This window comes from Pteropus alecto, unplaced genomic scaffold, assembly GCF_000325575.1.
Source record: "Pteropus alecto unplaced genomic scaffold, ASM32557v1 scaffold7, whole genome shotgun sequence".
In the NCBI taxonomy this organism is placed as follows: Eukaryota; Metazoa; Chordata; class Mammalia; order Chiroptera; family Pteropodidae; genus Pteropus; species Pteropus alecto.
The window spans coordinates 38239861-38259075 of record NW_006494614.1 but is presented as its reverse complement, the minus strand read 5'-3'; the positions used below and the strand labels follow the sequence as shown (position 1 = coordinate 38259075).

The following is a 19215-nucleotide window of genomic DNA, read 5'->3' as shown; positions in this document are numbered from 1 at the left end:
GCTATTTCATTTTTCAACTCTTGCAGTGTGTTCTTCATCTCCAGAATATCTATTCTGTCCTTCTTGAGGGTTTCGGTCTCCTTGCTCTGCTCATGTAGTTGTTTTTCAATTCCTAAAATTCTTATGATTTGTTTCGGATCTCATTGAGCTTTTTCAGAAGTACCACCCTGAATTTTCTGTCATTTAAGTCCCATATTTCTATGTCTATAAGCTTATTTTCTGGAGATTTTTCTATTTATTTCTGAGATGCCTTATCACTTTGGTTGTTCATGGTGTTTAATGAACTATTTCTCCCCCTGGACATTAATGGAAATGTACTCTGCTTTTTTTTTTTTTTTTTCCCCAGACAGAAGATTTGTTATATAATGGTCTCTAGCCTGTTGCAGAGAAGGTGTTTTTCTTTTGGTATCCAGTAGGTGGTGTCTAAGCCTCTTGGATCTCTGCTTTATATAAAGTCTTAATAATGTCTTTTTTTCCTTATAGATATTTAATCATGTTCACTACCCTCAGTCTCAGTTCCTGTCAGTGTTAGGACAGTTCGGTAGTGTTTACTCAGACTTCCCTGGGGCTCCGTGGTGATCATTCTCGGAGGGTATGGGGGGAGGGGTCCTCTGGGTTGGGAAATGGAGGCTGCGGCTTGGCCTAGGTTTTGCAACCACGGCCCTTTCACTACCCTCAGTCTCAGTTCCTGTCAGTGTTAGGACAGTTCGGTAGTGTTTACTCAGACTTCCCTGGGGCTCCGTGGTGATCGTTCTCGGAGGGTATGGGGGGAGGGGTCCTCTGGGTTGGGAAATGGAGGCTGCGGCTTGGCCTAGGTTTTGCAACCACGGCCTGTAAAAATTATCTGTTGTTTCTCTGCCATCCCTGCTTTTCTGCCATCCTGTTTCCCTGCCTTCTGCCCTGATGGCTCAGCACTGCCTCTGGCTGCGTGGAGCTCACATCTCTCCCAGGCAGGGCTGTTCAGGCAACTCGCAGCAGCTTCTCTCCTCTCCCTCCTCCTACAGGGAGCTCTGGTGGCTGCGAGAGGCAGCTTCTTTGTTTCTCCCAGTCCCCCCACCCTCATGACACCCAGGGTTCTGACCTGTGGTAGCTTTTATGTGCAGATCCCACACTCAGCTGTGATGGTGTGCGGTTTGAGCGTTTTTGTTGAAGTTTAGATGCTTGCCTTATTGTTGTTTCAAAGGGAGAGATCTGGGAATGTCTCTCGCTCTGCCATGTTTTCGAGTATTAGGTTATCAACATAACAATTTGAGGTGGACGCAAACATACAGACCATAGCACACTCTATGTGTTGTCTTTTCACTCTCTTTTTTATTTCTTTCTTCCTTCTTTTTTTTTTGGCTTTTCACTTTCTTGATGGTGTCATTTGAAGTACCAAAGTTTTTCATTTTGATGATGTTAAATTTATTTTGTTGCTTGTGATTTTGGTGTCATATCTAAGAAATCTAATCTAAGGTAATAAATATTTACATCTATATTTTCTTTTAAGAATTTGTAGTTTTAGATTTTATATTTAGACCTTTAATCTATTTTGGGTTTATTTTTGTATGTGGTATGAGGTAGGAGTCCTACTTTATTATTTTGCATGTTGATATCCATTTGTCCCACACATGTTCTTTTGAATTAAGATTATGTATTATGCCCATTTAACATGTGAAGAAACTGAGGCTCAGGAACTGAAATAATTGCCTCACTATTATGTGAAGCTAAAGGGCCAAGCTAGAATTTGAACATGCCTCTTCTCATAATATAACCAATATTCTTTTTGTTATTCAATAGTTGTCTCCTGAAAATATCTCCTATTTTCAATCACAGAGAGCCTTGGATATCAACTGGAATTTTTTTTTTTACTATTTCAAATTGTTATTTTTATTTACTTTTAAAAGTAGTAGGAAATAACCTCTTAAACTAGTTTTGTCATGGTTAGTCCCATATGTTAAACAGATAAGGAATATTACATTAGATATAATGGAAAATAATTTATGCAATCCATGAATCAGATTGATAAAATATATAGTGCCAGTTAATAGGTCGAGATGGAAAGAATGAATTGCTTTGTTTGCTTTTGGACAAACTTATTTCACAGTGAGGCAAATTAAATAAAGAGAGAGAGCAATTTAAAATAATATTCCTGATTATCATGCAGGAAAAGGTCTTCAATCATGCAATGTATCTTAAGAGTTAAATATTTTTCTTGTTCTTACATAAGGAATTAGTGATCTAATACTAACAAGACTTTTTTTTGATAAAACAAAAAATTTCAATCTTCATGATAGAGTTGATTAAAGTGACCCAATCAACAATATTATCTGACATTTGTTTTACACTTATTATGGCTAGGATTTGTGTTAAAGTACTAATTCAAGTCATAGCAAGCCTGAAGGGTTTGCCTTATTAGTTTCATTCTTGTCCAGAGGCTTAGGGAGAGGAGTAAGTTGCATAAGGTCAAAAATCATAAAATAGCAGAGTTGGATTTTGAATGCAAGTTATTAGATATCAAATTTCGTATTCCGAACCTCTATGCTCTACTCTGTTTATAATTACAAGCACAGTGCCTAGTACACAGTAGGTGTTCAATAAATAGTTTATTGTTTAATGTCTTTTATATGAGTTAATAACCTATGTGACTCAGGAATTATTTTGTGTGGCAATCCTTTCTTATTTAAATAATAAATTGGTTGCTCATAAAATAAAGTAACGGCTGAAATATAATTTTGAATGTAATGTTATGACTTGAAAAATGTTATTGCATAGCAAGCATATCCATAAAATTATTTTAGTAGAATCCATTGACACTCTTGAACTGGTGTGGAGCATACTGAAACGACATATTCCTGTAAATAAAATCAGATTAGAGAAAAGAGAACTAAAGGCATAAAAATAAAAGGTACCAGAGAATTTCATTTCTGAGATTGTGCACGTAGGCTAATTTCTCCTGTAGTAGCAAACATCAGTGGTTCTTGCTCACACTGTGACGACTGCAGGAAGGACTCTTCTCTCTGACACTCAAAGACCCAGCTTAATGGAGGCTCTGACTTCTTGTTGCTGCATAGCTCCCCCATCACAACAACATGGGAAGAGGGAAATAAAGACAATTTATATTCCTATGTCCTGTGTTTCAGCTTGGAATCGACACTCATCATTTCTACTTATAGTCCATTGGACCAAATTGGTCATGTGATGCTGTATAACTATCAAGGCATTGGGAAATTGGAGGAAGCACCTAACATTCAGAGAGCATTAAATGTCTCTGCCAAGCAGAGCTTATCTGGTCATGTTTTTCAAAATGTGCCTCTTTGACCCCTGGGTTCTCAAAGGTGTGTAATGAGTTCTGCAAACAATAAAGTATTGAGTTAAATTTATCATCTTTAATTTGCTTTTTATTGGGAGATTTATAAATTAATGTATCGTGGAAAGAAAAGTTTTCTGGCCAAAAGAAATTGGAAGTTTATTCATTTGTTCCATTTTTTGTCTTCAAGGAATCATTCACTTAAACTGTCTCACCCGGAGGGTTGTCTTCACTAGCCACTGAACATCCTTCGGGAGCACATAACATGACATTTCTCCAGGTTGGATTTCAGCTTCTTCAGTAGTAATATCAAAATGTTAGGCTAATACCTCTATTTATGTATTATGATTCTAAACATGTTTATCTTCGGCAACAACAAACAACAATAAAAATCAAAGGAGAGCTTGCATGTATTGTGAAGCAAGCACCACATTCCTTCTTTTAGGTTCTGTTTTAGAATTCTTCCCAAAATTCCAAGCCCTTGTAGACAAAGCTTAAATTAAGACCATTTGCTATTTAGCTAGTTCCTGTTTATGCCAGAAGAGAAAATCCATACATCTTCCTCACTCTATGGTCATTTTGGGTCTCTAATTACCAGGGTTATTTTTTGTAAAGGAATAAGGTAGAACACTGCTCCAAAAAAGAGCCAATTGCTATTAACAGGTAAGGCATGCTATAATATAGCATTAGAATTTATAACTTTTGTTCAGTATTTACATTTATATGCCCTTTACTGAAAAGACATATTTGTATCAGATATTTTTCTTGAACCAGTGAATGGCTCCCTCCCACATTTGCTAGGTTTCATTCTAGGCCAGTCTGGGCACAGTTCTCACAAGGGAGTGGGTGGGGTCTTCTGGGAAAGAAAGCTGAGAGAACCTGTGATGCACATCAGAAGTCCTTTTCCTCTTCCAATTGTAACGTAGGCTCTACAAAAACTGGTTACTTTTATTCAGAGAGTTAAAAGGGAACCAAGAGTGTGGATTATGATGACAACATCAAAGGTGCTCTCTCGGCGTTAACATTTTCTTTTTAGGAAGGATGCAGTGCTATTTAGTGTTAGGAGGACATTTCTAAAGCCAGACTCCCTGGGTTCAAATCTGGCCTCTGCCACTTACTAGCTGTGTGACCTCAAGTAAGTTACCTAGTCTCTCCAAGCTCCACTTCTCTCCTTTGTAAAATGAGGATAACAAACTCAATGCACCGGATTATTTTGGGAATAAAATAAGTGGATAAATAAAATGAGATTAGCAAAGTTCTGGGCACATAGTAATTACTCAAGAGATAAAAGGTCATACTATTGGTTTCTAGAAAGTAGTAGGCATTTTGTCAAGAAAACCCATAGTTTATACTATTCCTGTAACAATTTATAGCTATTTATTAAAATACCAAAAACTAAAAATTTAAAGAACTGTTTTTTAAAAATTATCCAAGCCTAATATTAATGAAGAAAGATGGAGACATTTATTCTACAAACATTTTTAAAATAAAAGATACTGTGCTAAGGAAAGCCAGGTTTCCTGGTTCAATCCCATCTGCAGACTCCTGGGCTGCTTTATCAAGAGATGTGTGGTCCCTGAGAAGAAGGCTCACCCGCACTTGATTTATGGGTGCTGTCCGGAGTCCTCCACTGGTGCAAAACACAAAGCCAGAATTCGACTTAGGAAGTTAAACTGTGGAGGATTACTTCCTGCTATGGTCTGAATGTTTGCATCCACTGCTCCTTGCCCCGACCCCGACCCCCAAATTCATATGTTGAAATCTTAACTCCTAAAGTTGATGGTATTAGGAGGTGGGGCCTTTGGGAGATGATTAGGTCATGAGGGTGGAGGGAACCTAAGGAGTATCAGGTGGAGGGAGAAGGAAGTGGAAGCAGAAGGCTGATAAGTAGAAATAGTCAGTTGGGGAACTAGGCTTCCTGTGAAGCCAAAAAATAAGTGTAGTGGGAATAAATGAATGAGAGAGCTGGGAGAGTAGGTGGCTTTGGCCAGAGGATAGACTGTCTTGATTTAAAATTTCAGAGAACAAGCAGTTAGGGGTGGAGTGACAATGTTCAAGTGTGGCTATGTGAAGGATCTCAAATTGCTGGTTAGGTGAAGAGAACAGAATTCTGAATGTAGTTTTGATTATATTTTAATACAAATGTGAGATCACCTATATGCAGGTAGCTATTGTGGCACATGTGATAACAAAAATCAACCCTCCTTTCCGTTGTTCGAAGACATGGACACAGATTATAACTTCATTTTTATTTGGTAGCCTGGAACAGAAAAGTTCATGTATTTACTGACAGACTTGCAAAACTAAATGGTGACGCATTCTTTTTCAAAGTGCAAAAACTTGTCGGGTAGCATTCATCCTTACCAAGCAGTAACAAGGAGATAAACACTAGCTTAGAGTGTTTGCAAATTCAGCCTAAGTGTATATAATATGCAAATGCAGCGTTTCACTGTGGGCCTCAACTGCTTGGGAGGACACACCTTCTCTGAGAACACACCTGCCTATTTAGCAGAACCTGCCAGACAGATTACAGCCTCTAACTCTCAGATCTGGTGTGGACTTCTTACACTTTCTTCAGCCCCTTCAGTCTCCAGACCCCTAAGCCTGATAAGCTAAGCTATAAGCTGCTAGCTAAGCTTCAAAATCACTGTATTAGTCTGGAAGAGTTAATGTACTCTAAAGTACTTAATTTTCTCCTAGGGAGTCATCTGCTCATTGGTAGGAAATAGATGACTAAGCAATCATTATCAACCTCACGAGATAATTCTAGCAGGGAAGCAAATAATCCAGGGGACAACATGCACTACACAACTTACTTATTGTGAAATAACGGAGACAAGCAGCATTTTATTGAATATTAGAGGACACATCATGACATCACTGATTATTCTGTTATTATTGTCATATATTTCCCCTGAATAATGATAGAATTTCTTTTCTAGATTTCATAGTAAATATTCTAGGCATGTCTTAAGTAATGAGTCAAATGTTATTTGCCTTGACATATCTGTATTTCTATCCATTAATAAAAATATCTCTTGAACTATAATTACAAACACCTTGAGTCGAAAGAGTGCTTTTTCCTTAATTAAAATACAAATCAGTGCATCAATGAAAATACATTTATTGAATATGCCTTATAAAGAAAGTGCCATCCTAGACGTGGTCGAGTGTGGAAATCAGTGTAGGACATGATCTCTGTCTTCTTAGGTCTTAGAAAGCTAATTATTTCACTCATACTTTTAGGATTAGACATGTTTACAATAATTCCAACTGCTAGTTAAGAATCATATTAAGAAAAACAGACAATTTCCAGAAATTGTCATTATTCGATATATTTTTAGAGTCTAGCCTTTTTCAAAACAGAAATTTAAGTATATTGCCTTCACGGTGAATTAATACACTGTTTTCATTCAAATGACATTCTTTCTATTTAGTTTTAATACAATTTTGAATGAACCAAATTCCACCTTCTTAAGAATGCCTCTTTTTGATCATTTAAACATCTTCTATGAACCATGTAGTCAGTGAGAGTGATGTCAGGTTCTTGGTCTGCTCTTGAGATCACATATATAGATGCCATTTGGACATTTTCTTGAACCAAATACTAAAACGAGGGTTAGCACCATGTTTTAGTTGAGCTCAGGTCTAGGTGCTGCCAGGCTAGTGGATGAAGGGCAGTCACTCCTCCAGAAGGCCCTTGCCCTCCTCAGCCCCAGAAGATGTCATTTTTCTTTGTTTATATTCAATTCGGCATTGTCCTTCTGGCTGCTGGACACCCACCAAATGGAGAGAACTCTAAAAGCAGAAATGCAGAAGGAATATAGAAATTACAGATTAAAGCCAGTAGTTTTAAACCTAAAGTTTATTCAGTTATAATGATCCCGAAAAGGTATGGAGTTTATAGTTGGAAGATTGGAAGTGTTTGCTTGATGAGTGTCACACAGGCAAACATCAATTTGAGGCTTTTATTCAAGGAACAGAAAAGAAGGGAATCCCTAACTCTAATAGCAATCCCTTCACTGTTTCACATGCTCCAAGGCTACGGGCCTGCCACCCACCCTTCACCTTTGTTTGGCTAAAGAGGATACCACATATAAGGCTCTTTCTTCATTTCTGGGCCCAAATTGTGACACCTCATTTATAATTGGATTAGATCTTTACGCCACCTGTTATAGATGTTTGAAAAGCAATGTGGTGTTGGTGGAATGAACCAACATTATAAGGTACTTGAGATCATAATTTCCAAAAGAGTATTTTGCAGGTTCTGATTTCTTTCTTCCTAGTCATGAACAAAAAAATGAATGTGTGTGGAAGTGAAAGGAGGTCAATTTATTGCAAATAATACGAAGAGACCGTTGAGGCCTGGGGAGCTTAAAAAAGAAAAAACAACCTGTTCTGTCAGCCTTGAGGGTTGAGGGGGAGACGAAAAGTGAGGAAAGAGAAGGTTGATTCAATTTTAGATCATCAGTCAACTTTGAATGCAACAGGGCACAGAATGGGCTCCTGGGCAAGGAGAGTCTTAGGGGAGTTGATAGAATGAGGGCATGGTTTCCATGGACTCCTTGAAATTGCAGCCACAATTTTGTGTCCATGAAAACGTGTGTATTTTTCTGGAAGTGGAATCCATAGGTATTATGAGAATTTCTAAGGATCCATAGCTGCATCATCCCTTCCGTGACAAAGTGAAACAGAATAAAACCAACCAAGTAAAACCCCCATTGTGTTAGCAAAAATTGTGCTTGTTTTTGCAAGAGAATTGAAGTTGGTCTTCTTATGAATGCTCAAAATAAAATAGCTCCCATTGCAGCATCAAGACCCTGCTGCCCAATCATGGATCTTGGAGAGATTTGTAGTGTTTCCTTATTGTTTGTTCTTAATGGGACAAAATTGAAATTCAGTTAATTTCTTACTATTCTCTGAGATAAAATAAAAACACTGGGCTGTTGCCAAATTAAATTGGGGATTTCTTGCATTTGATTTTTGCTACAATGACCAGTATATTGCTTTTGGGAAGCTGATTTCCAAGTCCAATGATCTCCCTGCACATGACAAAAGAGTGTTCAGAACATGCCTTGGCAACCCATCCCCTCCCATATCCTACGAGAGCTTGGTAATTTGAAGGGCATTTACTGTAGTTTTTGATCACGTCATTTACAACTTAGTAAAACAAGCCCAATAATTAAATAGTTTTAATTGATCTTTCTCTTTCAGAATAAGAATTATGTAATAAAATGCCCTTTGAGATCATGAGAATTAACTTAGACTTGTACTTTTGATGAATTGAGATATCATTTCTTTAAAAAATGTTCTTAGTAGTATCAAAACAGAAATAGGATGTATGTAGAACAGTATAACAAATACAACTAATCCAATTCTTAGCAAGGAAGGAAGTGTCGGTAAAAATCCTGCCTAAGATTCTGGTCAAAATTACTGATCTCCAGGGTTAGGTGTCACATGGTTTTGATAAATGTCATCCTTCTGATCTGAAAAAGCATTTCTGTGTCCTCTTACTGGTGGAGAAATAGTTGAATGCTGAGTCAGTTCTGGGCAAAATTGTGACATCTAACTCAGGGAACAAGAACTAGTATTTGGTGTCTGTAAAGCATGATCCTGATCTTCATTTTGCCAACAAAACTATACTCGGCTGAGAAAACTTGTGAAGGGTATTTCCCTTTCATTATAGGATTTTGAAAGCTCTTCATGACTGTTAGTTACTTGTACTTAAAATAAAAGTATGAAAGAAATCAAAGGAAAGTGCTGAAAAATGCATATTTGTGAGTAATATAATATTGTTTGTGTCATTTATGTGCTTACATAATTTCTATTGAAAAGTCACCCAAGAGTTTTATTTGTCCCTTCATACATTAGCCTTATTATATCAAGTGTAAATCAAAGCACTGTGCATGAAATTCTATGCGAATAGCCCTGAGATTGAAATACTTAATTTTGAGCTTCGCCCTCAGTTCAAATAGCATCTTTTATCCAGAGTTTCCAAAATGACCTCCAAACATTTGGAATTAAGTTGAATTTCCCCTTTTTTCTAGGACAGTGATCCTCAAAGTGTGGTACCCATACTGGCAGCATCAGTAGCACCAGAATTTGTTAAAAATGCAAATTCTTGAGCCTCTCTCCAGACCTACCGGATCAGAAAATCTAGGGGTGGGACTAGTATTCTGTGCTCTAACAAGGTACCCAGGTGATTCTAATGCTCTCATCAGTTTGAGAGCCACTGGTCTAGGAGAACAAAACTAAAGAAACAGAAGAGCTAAATTATTAGAAAATTCAATGGTCAGAGGTCAGAAAAGGTCATGGCCATCTCATTTTTCTTCATTGTGTTTTTGTTGGGTTAGTTTTCTTCTATGGTATTGCTTTCCAAATAGACCAAGAGCTATGACTTGCCTCCAACACTGATTTCCCACTTTTGGACCCCCAGACATACCTTTCTAGGGAAATAAGCCCAACATCAAGGCCATGTTTATTTAACCCAGAAAAAAGGGTTCAAATTGGAAAATAATTGAAGAGCTCCTAACACTAAGGGGTGGAAACACTGCTAGCAGGTCCTGGTCTGTGATCAAAGGGCACGCAGATTAGATCTGGAATTAAGGGAGTATCTTCTCACTGGATCAATGTAAGGCACCTGTTAAGATCAGTCCTAAGTGATGAAATCAGTAGCACATCCTTAGTAATTAAAACCAAGAGGTTAAAGTTTATATCAAATTTGAATGTCATGCTTTTCAAAATTCTGAAAACATTTACCTGTTTTGGCAATGGGTCTAGAAGTCTACAGTCATAATAATAAAATAATAAAATAATACATGTTTCAATCTCTAACAGAGCAAGCCACCTGAAAGAAAAATACAAAATCGTTACTGGGTTGTAAAAGATGCATAAATATCTACCAATAGAGAATATCTAGAGAGTAAACATATTTCAGAGCAAATATGCTCTTCTTTACAATATAAATACTTACTATTAAAAGGATAGAGTAAGGAAGAACTTACTCTTTTCTTTTACAGGCATACCTCATTTAATTGCACTTTACAGATGTTGAGTTTTTTACAAATTGAAGGTAAGGCCCTCCACCAGCAAAAAGATTACAACTCACTATGTTGTGATGGTCTGGAACTGAACTTGCAATATCTCTTAGATATGCCTGTATAAAATTGTCTACTCATTAGGTGGTTGGAATGATTAAATTGCTTAAAAATGTATGTAACATGCTTAGCCAGTAAAAGTACTTAACTCTCTTAGTTTTAGATCTGTGCTTTCCAATATGGTTACCATTAGCTACATGTGGTTATTTATATTTTAAAAAAATTAAAATGAAGCAAAAAATTTTCAGTTCTTCAGTTGTGTTAGCCGTATTTCAATTGCTCAATGGCCATATGTAGCTACTGGATAACTTACTGGACATATTTATAACATTTCCATGATCACAGAAATTCTATTGGATAGTCTTGTCTGATCTAGACTCTCATTGCCCACTGGAAATTATTGCCTAAATGTTCAATAGGCACCTTGAACTCCCCATAAATTATGTACATGTTCTACTGCATTAGTTTACCACCTACTTCACAAGACACATACAAATAGAAACTAAAAAACTGAGAAAAATATAACAATATAAAATTCTGCTAATTTTTTTTCAACCCAGTGGGCTGTTTTGAGCTACCCTCAGGGTACGTAAACTGTTTAGAGGTCATAGCCCTTAATGAATTAATTAGTCCCACAGGTCAGAAAACTGGAAGTCACCAGAGACTCAATCCTCTACATCATCCTCCATAACCAATTACACACTGAGACTGTCTGTTGTATCTTCTAAATACTTCTCCAATCCCTCTCCTTATTCCTTTACCTCCAGTGCTTCTACTTCTCCCTGTGGTTCTTCATCATTCATTTCCTGAATTATTGAATTAGTTTAGCTTCCAGATTGGTCTCTCTGTTTCCACTTTGACTCCCTCCACTCTATCTTTCACTCTACTACTGAAGTGAACTTCCTAAAACATAAATCGATCACTGTATTCTCATTCTACACACACACACACACACCACACACACACACACACCCACACAGTCAATGGCTCTCATTTTCTTCCAAATACAAGAACAGAGACAGCCCTTAAAGATCTGCCCTCTAGCTATTTCCCCAATAGCTCCTCTTTGAAACCCATGGTCTTGTCACACTGTATACTCCCATGCTCCCTGAATGGTGATGCTCTCTATTGCAAATCCTTTCCCTGTCTGAGGCTCAGTCTTCTTTGGAGGCACTCCTATCACTTGCTTCTGGACTGAGGTGCCCTTCTTTTTCACTTCTGGGGCTCCTTGTGTACATCTCAACCATAGCATCTACTGAATTATGATTGCTTATTAGCTATTTCTCTCCTAGAAGAGGAACTGTATTATTGGGCCTTAGCATAGTGCATAGCACACTATGGGTACCTAGTAATGTTAACTGAATAAATGAATACGTGATGGAAGGTCATGCCTTTTATAAAGCAGATTCAATTCCTTGCCTTTTTCAATATTCTCTGTGTTTCTGCAGCACTTTACACATCCCTCAAATCAGCAGTCCCCAACCTTTTAGGCACCAGGACCGATGCTCCTATGATAATCTAATGCCTGATGATCTGAGGCGGAGCTGAAGCAGTGATGCTAGCTCTTAGGGAGTGGCTGCAAATACAGATGAAGCTTCACTAGCTCCACGGCTGCTCACCCCCTGCTGTGAGGCCCATTTCACAACAGGCCACAGACCAGTACCAGCCTGCAGCCCCGGCAGTTGAGGACCCCTGCCTCAACTGATGTCCTTATCCTATAATCTTACTATATCCTACTATATTACAGTTAATCGTTTGCCTGTCCGTCTTCATGTATATACTGTAATCTTCACAAAAAGCAGGAACTATGTCTTATTTATCTTTGAATCTTCAATGTTTGTTGATTGAATGAGTGAATAAATATAAATGATCTAATATTCATATATCAAATAATTAGGTTTGTTTCCCACTGGTATTCTTGAAGCATCTTGGCTATATTTTATTTCAACTGAAAACTGGAGCACCCAGGTGTTGTTATAACCCACTTGGATCAATTCTTCATGACTATTTATGATGCAAATTCAACCCTACTTGCTTGTAAATGCTAAAGATAATTTATTCCAACAGAGTTTACCTGGCTATGAAATAGAACACACCTAATCTTTATTGATTCATATCAAATTAAGCAGCAATTCCAAGAAAAAGTAATTTTGCTAATTTGTGTACAGGTTCAGAATTTCTCACACCTAAATTTCTGTCAAACTTTTTACAAATTAGAACTTCCACTTCTGGCCAGGGTGGAGTAACAGAAGTCAATGTTATCCTTCTGCCTTAAATAACTCAAAAATTGGGCAAGATTCACAGTGTAGGGTGAAAATCTCCAAAAAAAAAAAAAAAGGAAAAAAATGAGGTGAGTTCTATGCTTGCTCCAGTTTACTGCCTATAGCAGTTTCCAGGTAATAGGGCAAGGAGAGAACCCACACAGACCTGATAGTCTCACTTAATTAAGTAGATAGAGATCAAGGTTCGGACAAGTTAAAGAGGAATGAATGTCAGAGAGGAAGGAATTTCACAAGAGTGCTCCAGAGAGCTACACAGGGGGTTCTTTGAGTATTTGGCTGAGTACTGATTTCTGCACGTGGGAGAAGAAACTACTGAGGCTGGAGAAGGAAGATGAAAAAGAAAGCTAAAGAGCACTAAGCTGCTGGATAATGCCCAGAGGTCACACAAGACAAGGAAGTCTGTGTTCTCACAAGATAGAGTGGAAAGATTTTGCAATACATGGACCGTTGGATAGAGTCCTTAAAAGGGTATTGGCTTAGTACTGAAATTATAGCATCTTAAATTAAATGCCACCCTGTATTTACTTTAATAAAGCCTAAGAACAATAAAGCCTAAAACTAAAGGAATACAGTAAGATCTAGTATCCACAACACTTAAAATTTATGTCTTATATCTCTTCAAAAATTACCAGGCCTGAAGAAACAGGAAAATATGACACATAAGCAAGAGAAAACTCATTCAAAAGAAACAGACCCAGAAATGATAGATGTTGGAAATACTAATTAAATATACTCCACCTGTTCAAAAAGGTAGAAGTTGGATGAATTTCTAACAATAAAAAATATATATCTTCAATAAAAATATACTGGGATTGACAGAAGGTAAGACACTGCAAAAGAAAAGATAGTGGAACAAGGAGAATAAATATAAGGAAAACCATGCCAAGGCAAATCATAATCGAATTACTAAAAAAAAAAAAAAAAAAAGTAATAAAGAAAAAATCTTAAAAACAGAATAAATAAAGAAGAATGAAATTAAAAATGATCACAGGCTTCTCATCAGAAAACACTAGAGCCAGAAAGAAGACAATGGACCGACATTTTTAAATTGTTGAAAGAAAATAAAAAGCTGTCAGGGTATGAAGCAAAAGTACCAGTATTGTTCTTTATAATAATGCACTAACTACGATGAGAGAGGCCAGTCTAGATAATTTGGGGGTAAATATTTAATTCTCTTTTTATGGCTTTAGATACCATCTTGAAATAATAATTGTTTTGAGGAGATATGTGAGAGAGAAAGAAGAAGAGATAGTGAACTGACAGTCAACCATTCAGTACAGAATATGAAGAATAAACATTTGGACATATCTTAAGGGAACTAGACATGGTGTGCCATCACGGACAAATTTTTGAAAAGCTCAAGTCCCAAGGACAACTATGAACAGTACTGCTGAAAAGTCCCCAGTGTTATTTTATACTCATACTTTGAGAAATGTACTAATGGAGGAAGGAAGATGAATCCTGGAGTGAAATTAACTCCTGTGGGAAGGGGCAAGGCTCAAATGAGGATGTCTGCTCTGGGGCTATTTTGCAAAAGAGAAAAGCACATCCCCATATATAGGAGTAAACATTCAGGAATAGGGAAATTTCTGTGAAGTGCTCAACTTAAATACTTTTCTCCTGGACTGTGGAAAAAGAAATATTTTATGTAAAATTTTAATATTTCTCTGTCACGCTGTCATTTTTGTTACCTTAAAAATTTAGTCAAATCTTATGCACTTACACCGTCTTGTGTGATAATTCAGTAAAGGATAAAGAGATGATAAAATGACAGGAAATGTGATGAGCCTCATTTTCACCCCTCTGCTGGAGATGGTGTGAAAGAAATAGCATCCCATTTTCAGTGAGGAGCTGGGAGTGTCGCAAAGATTTTAGAATACCAAGGGTCAAATTCTGAGTGGACAACTAGAGTGTGGATGTAGGACATCTGCCTTTCCTTTCTACTCTCCCTGGAAGAGAGTGACATTTAAGGGAACAGCGAACTGACACTTAGGTTACACGCTAAGGTAATAAGATTATTCATTCATTCAATATTGAGTATATAAACATAATAAGATCTCCTTTCATTATTTCATTCAATATTTATTGAGTGTCTTTATGTGTTGTATACTCTTCTAAGTGCTAAAGTTACAGCAGTAAATGGAAACAACAAGCATGTTCTCTTGTTCTTTTCAATGCTAGTAGAGAGGTAGTAAGCAGGCAGTAAATGAGTAAATGAGAAATGCATATATCAAGAAAGAGAATAAGTATAGAATAACATAAAAAAGACAAGAGACAGAAAGGGAGTGATAGAGGAATAGGCTAAAATACTTTAGATAAAGAAAGTCTCTCTGATGAGGTGACATTTTAGCAGACATTGGAATAAAGAGTGCACTGTATAAGTATTTGGGTACAATATTCCATGCAGAGGAATTAAAAGGAGCAAAAATCCAGAGGAAAGAGAATGAGGAACGATGAGTTGGCTAAGACAGTTAGAGATGAACAAGCAAGGGAGAAAGTCAGAGAGATATCCCAGACGTGTAGAGAGCCTTGTGGGACATGTTAAAGACTTCATTTTATTCTATGAGATGACAAGCCATTGAATAGTTTTGAGCAAATTTGACTTAAGTTTTAAAAGGGGCATTCCGGCTGCTACGTTGAGAATAAAATATAAGATGATGAGTACGGAAGCTAGAAGACTGATTAGAAAACCAGTATGACTTTCCAGATAATATAAAGTGGTAACCTGGACCAGAATGGTAGAAACAGCCATGAGCCATGGTCAGAGCCTGAATATACTCTGTAGAACGGGCTGATGCTTTGCATTACAGATGTGAAAGACATAGAATTAAGGATGACTCTAAGTTTTTGACCTGAGGATATGCAAGGATACAGTTGGTATTTACCTCAACACTGGAGAAGACTGAAGGAAGAGCAGGTTGAGGAATTGTCTTCTGGATCTCACTTTTGGACCTGTTAAGTATAGCTTGTTATAGACCAGTACCTTGGAGACATCCAGTGAAGATGCTGAATAGAAGCTGGGTAAATGAGCTTGGTGTTTAGGAGAAATTCACTTGGGGATGAACATTTAAGGGCTCCAAATATAGAGTCATCATTATTCAGACAATTATTTAAAGCCACAGGACAGGACGATATCACTTAGGGTGTGAGGTGAATAGAAAACATAAGAGATCTGAGGAGAGGGTACTGGGATACACCAAAATTTGGAGGTCAGGAAGGAGAGGGAGATGAGCAAAGGAGATAAATAGCCAGAGGGATAGAAAAACAAAAAGAGAGTGATGTCTCCAAGGCTCTGTGAAAAAAGTGTTTCATGGAGGGCATGAGCCCCTTATCATATGAAAGGGACCAGGAGTACCAACATGTGAAAGTAGACATTAAAGTTCCCACTTAAATAAACTGACCAAGTACTTAGCTCCATTCCTAGAAGTAAATCAGATGAGATTACTCTTTCAGATAACTAAGCTGACATTTTGTGTTCAGTAGAATAAGCAGTGACTGTCTAATATTCAATGTTTACCCGGCAGCACTAGGAAAATACTGGCTAAGTTTACATTTATGAATGATAAAAGTTTTACAGTTTCCACTTTAGTCAAACAAATCCTATTTTCTTATAACTTCTTTTAGCATTTCTCTAATGCGACCTTGTTACGGGCCAGAGCACTTCACAGAGCTCACACCCTTGGGGTAAAGGACCCCTGGCACTCTTCGTCTCAAGTCCCTAGCGGCAAGGCACCACACAAACAATACAGACAACAAGCAAACTGATGGGGCAGGGTGGGGGCAGCTCCAGTGGAGAAGGCACCTAGGCAGAGGGAGAGCCTGTTCCAAGGCACAGACTTAGAAGTGGCCCTTGAACAGCTAGGGGCCTGCAAGTCATTTACTCCCTGCGAAAGGTGAGGTGATGAGAGGTGGAGCTGGACAGAGCAAGAGGAGCTGGTTTGCGGAGGGGTTTGAATTTGCCATGCAATAGACAGTGATGGGACTTTGATCCTGAAAGTGCTTGCAGACCTAGTGAATAAATTGTACATATTGAAATATACCTGTGTGAAAATGAAGTTTCTTTAAGCATTATTGCACATAGGAGACCCTCAATAAGTACTTTCTTGATCATGCAAATGAGTATTGTAAATGAGATCAATGTTTTCAAGTGATTTACCAGTATAAATTTAAACATTTTAGAAATGATATATATATTTTGATGAAAGAATTAGGAATACTGTTTATCCATTCATTAAACTAGTTTTCCACTAGAATCTGTAAGAAGGCATTTCTTTAACTAACTCTATGTCTTGTGATATTCTTAAATATTATAAAACTGCATTTCCCTTAAGGTAAAACTATAATTCAGGCTTTTGACAAATTTATATTGTATATCATGAGGCTTTAACATTTTTCTTCTTTTATAGTGTTAACCTAGTTTAGTTGTTAAATTAACATGAGTTATAAAACAGTATTAATATTGATATCACATTCTAAACATTTTGATATTCTAGTTAAACGATGAATAATATGGCTAATAAAGTAATACATGCTAAAAATCTTATTTTCTCAATCCAAATAGCAGAATTACTTCAATTATCTACTAAATAAAGTTAATTGTTTTGCAATGGCAAAAAAACTGTGTTTTCAAGCCTTTATCATGTTACCAAATTTTGTTCAATGTCTAAGATCTGAAAGACTAACATATACGTACCTGTGCCGTGAAAAGGTTTTTATGCCAAAGAAATGGGCTTCATAGATTTCTATTTTTACAGAAGTTCCTCAGAAGTAAGCTGAGCTATGTTCATATTAGGATTGTTTTCTTAATACTACTTTTGATGTCAAAACAGTGAAAATAATGAGGCTTATTATTTATAACAGATTTATTTTTTACACTTACAAGAACAACATTACACATCTACAAATACAGCTCATTAAAATATAAACATGTTGAAAATTCCTTAAATACTTAGTACTTGTGGATTTTCCCCACTTGTAAATAAATGCTAAGGGAACGTACGCAGACACTGAGAACACAAAGTCTGACAGAACACAGACTCTAGTCTCACTCTGCTAGTAATGTCGCATTGCTAATAATGCATGTGGAGCGATGCATAAGGTAAAAATATAAGATAAAGGTGGAAACAAAAGGGCTATGGAAATTTGGAGTCTGGAGAGAGCCCTCCGACTTGAAATAATCAATGTTGACTTTATGTGGAGAGAAACTTGAATTAGACCTTAACGGAAGGACAGGCTTTAAATAAGTAGACATGTTGAGTGAAGGTATTCCTGACTCAGCAGATAGCGTGAGCAAGGGGAGGAATGGACACTTTAGTTAGGAGACAGAGAGTAGACCCTTTGGGGAAGGTGTTCAAGAGGTTTGGAAAGGTACAACTGACATCAGATTTTGGAGAGTCTGGAGTTCAAGGCTAATGAGTTTGGTCTGCAGGCAGTCGCGCCAGAGTCTTAATAAGAGAACGACACTGACAGATAATTGTTTAAGGAAAATTAATATATATGTAGTGAGTAAGATAGATTGGAAAAAGAGGTAATAGAGCCAGGGAGAAAGGTTAGGAAACTATGACATCACCTGATGCAAAGGCACAAATGCCTGGTTTAGGAGGCAGGAATGGATGTGGAAAGCCAAGAAGAGGGAGGAGTAAAGGGTGACTCTAAAAGTCCAAGCGTCTAGGAGAACTGTGATGCAGTGAAAAGAAACAGAGAGTACTAAAGGAATGATAGGATTAGGGGAGATTAATGATTTTAGTTTTAGATGCCTTAATTTTGAGACTGAATCCCTCTCTTGAAGTCACTGAGGGCAATGCCAGCATGGGCTGGAAAACTGCCACTGTTGCCAGGAGCAGGGGCTCCAAAGTGTATCTGCTACCAGCTGCAGCTTATGAAAATAGAATGATCTCGCCCTGGAATTCAGAGAAGGCAGCATACAGACATACTTTCACAGGCATCCTTCACTGAAGTATGGCTATTCAAGTTAAAGGGGAAATACTTTTCCCACAACCTCATCCCCCTAAGAAATCTTTTAGGTAAATATAATCAATTTTGCGGCAGGAGGCAAAATAGTCTAGACCAGCGGTTCTCACTTTAGCATGCATCAGAATCACATGGAGGGCTTGTTAAAACACAGATTACTGGGCCCACTGCTAAAGTTTTTGATTCAGTGGATCTGGGGACAGACCCAAGAATTTGCATTGTTTTCAAGTTTCCAGATAATGTTACTACTGGTAGTTTGGGGTGAGACTTTAAGAATCACTGATGTAGAGGACCTTGACAAGGAGAGAAGTGAAAAAATACGTTATAAGATAATATTTTATCCAAACTTTTAGTTTTAGCACACAAAATTAAAATTACAAAGAATATTTCAGCTATACCTGAAACTATGGCTAGGGTACCACACTTTTGATTGGGAATGACGGTGTGGGCATAATCTGATAGATTGATCAGGTAAATGCCGATATTAAATAAGGCGGGGAGTACCCAGAATAACATGGGAAGATAAGAATGGGATAAGGGTAAGTTGGAAGAGAAAGTAAAGAAGAAAATACAAGGG

General features: G+C 37.3%; 1 protein-coding gene across 2 annotated transcripts in view; it reads right to left on the bottom strand.

Moving 5' to 3' along the window:
- Positions 1 to 6116: 6116 nt before the first annotated feature.
- LOC102885315 (24-hydroxycholesterol 7-alpha-hydroxylase) overlaps positions 6117 to 19215 on the bottom strand; it is a 64964-nt gene continuing 51865 nt past the window's right edge. The window contains exons 11-12 of one of the 2 annotated variants that reach the window (XM_006926478.3): positions 10049 to 10136; positions 6117 to 7087 (exon numbers count right to left, since the gene is read on the bottom strand). In XM_006926478.3, coding sequence (XP_006926540.1) covers positions 6971 to 7087; positions 10049 to 10136 — 205 coding nt within the window. In that variant the 3' untranslated portion in view covers positions 6117 to 6970. The remainder of the gene's footprint in view (positions 7088 to 10048; positions 10137 to 19215) is intronic. The other variant, XM_025042621.1, reaches the window with a different exon arrangement.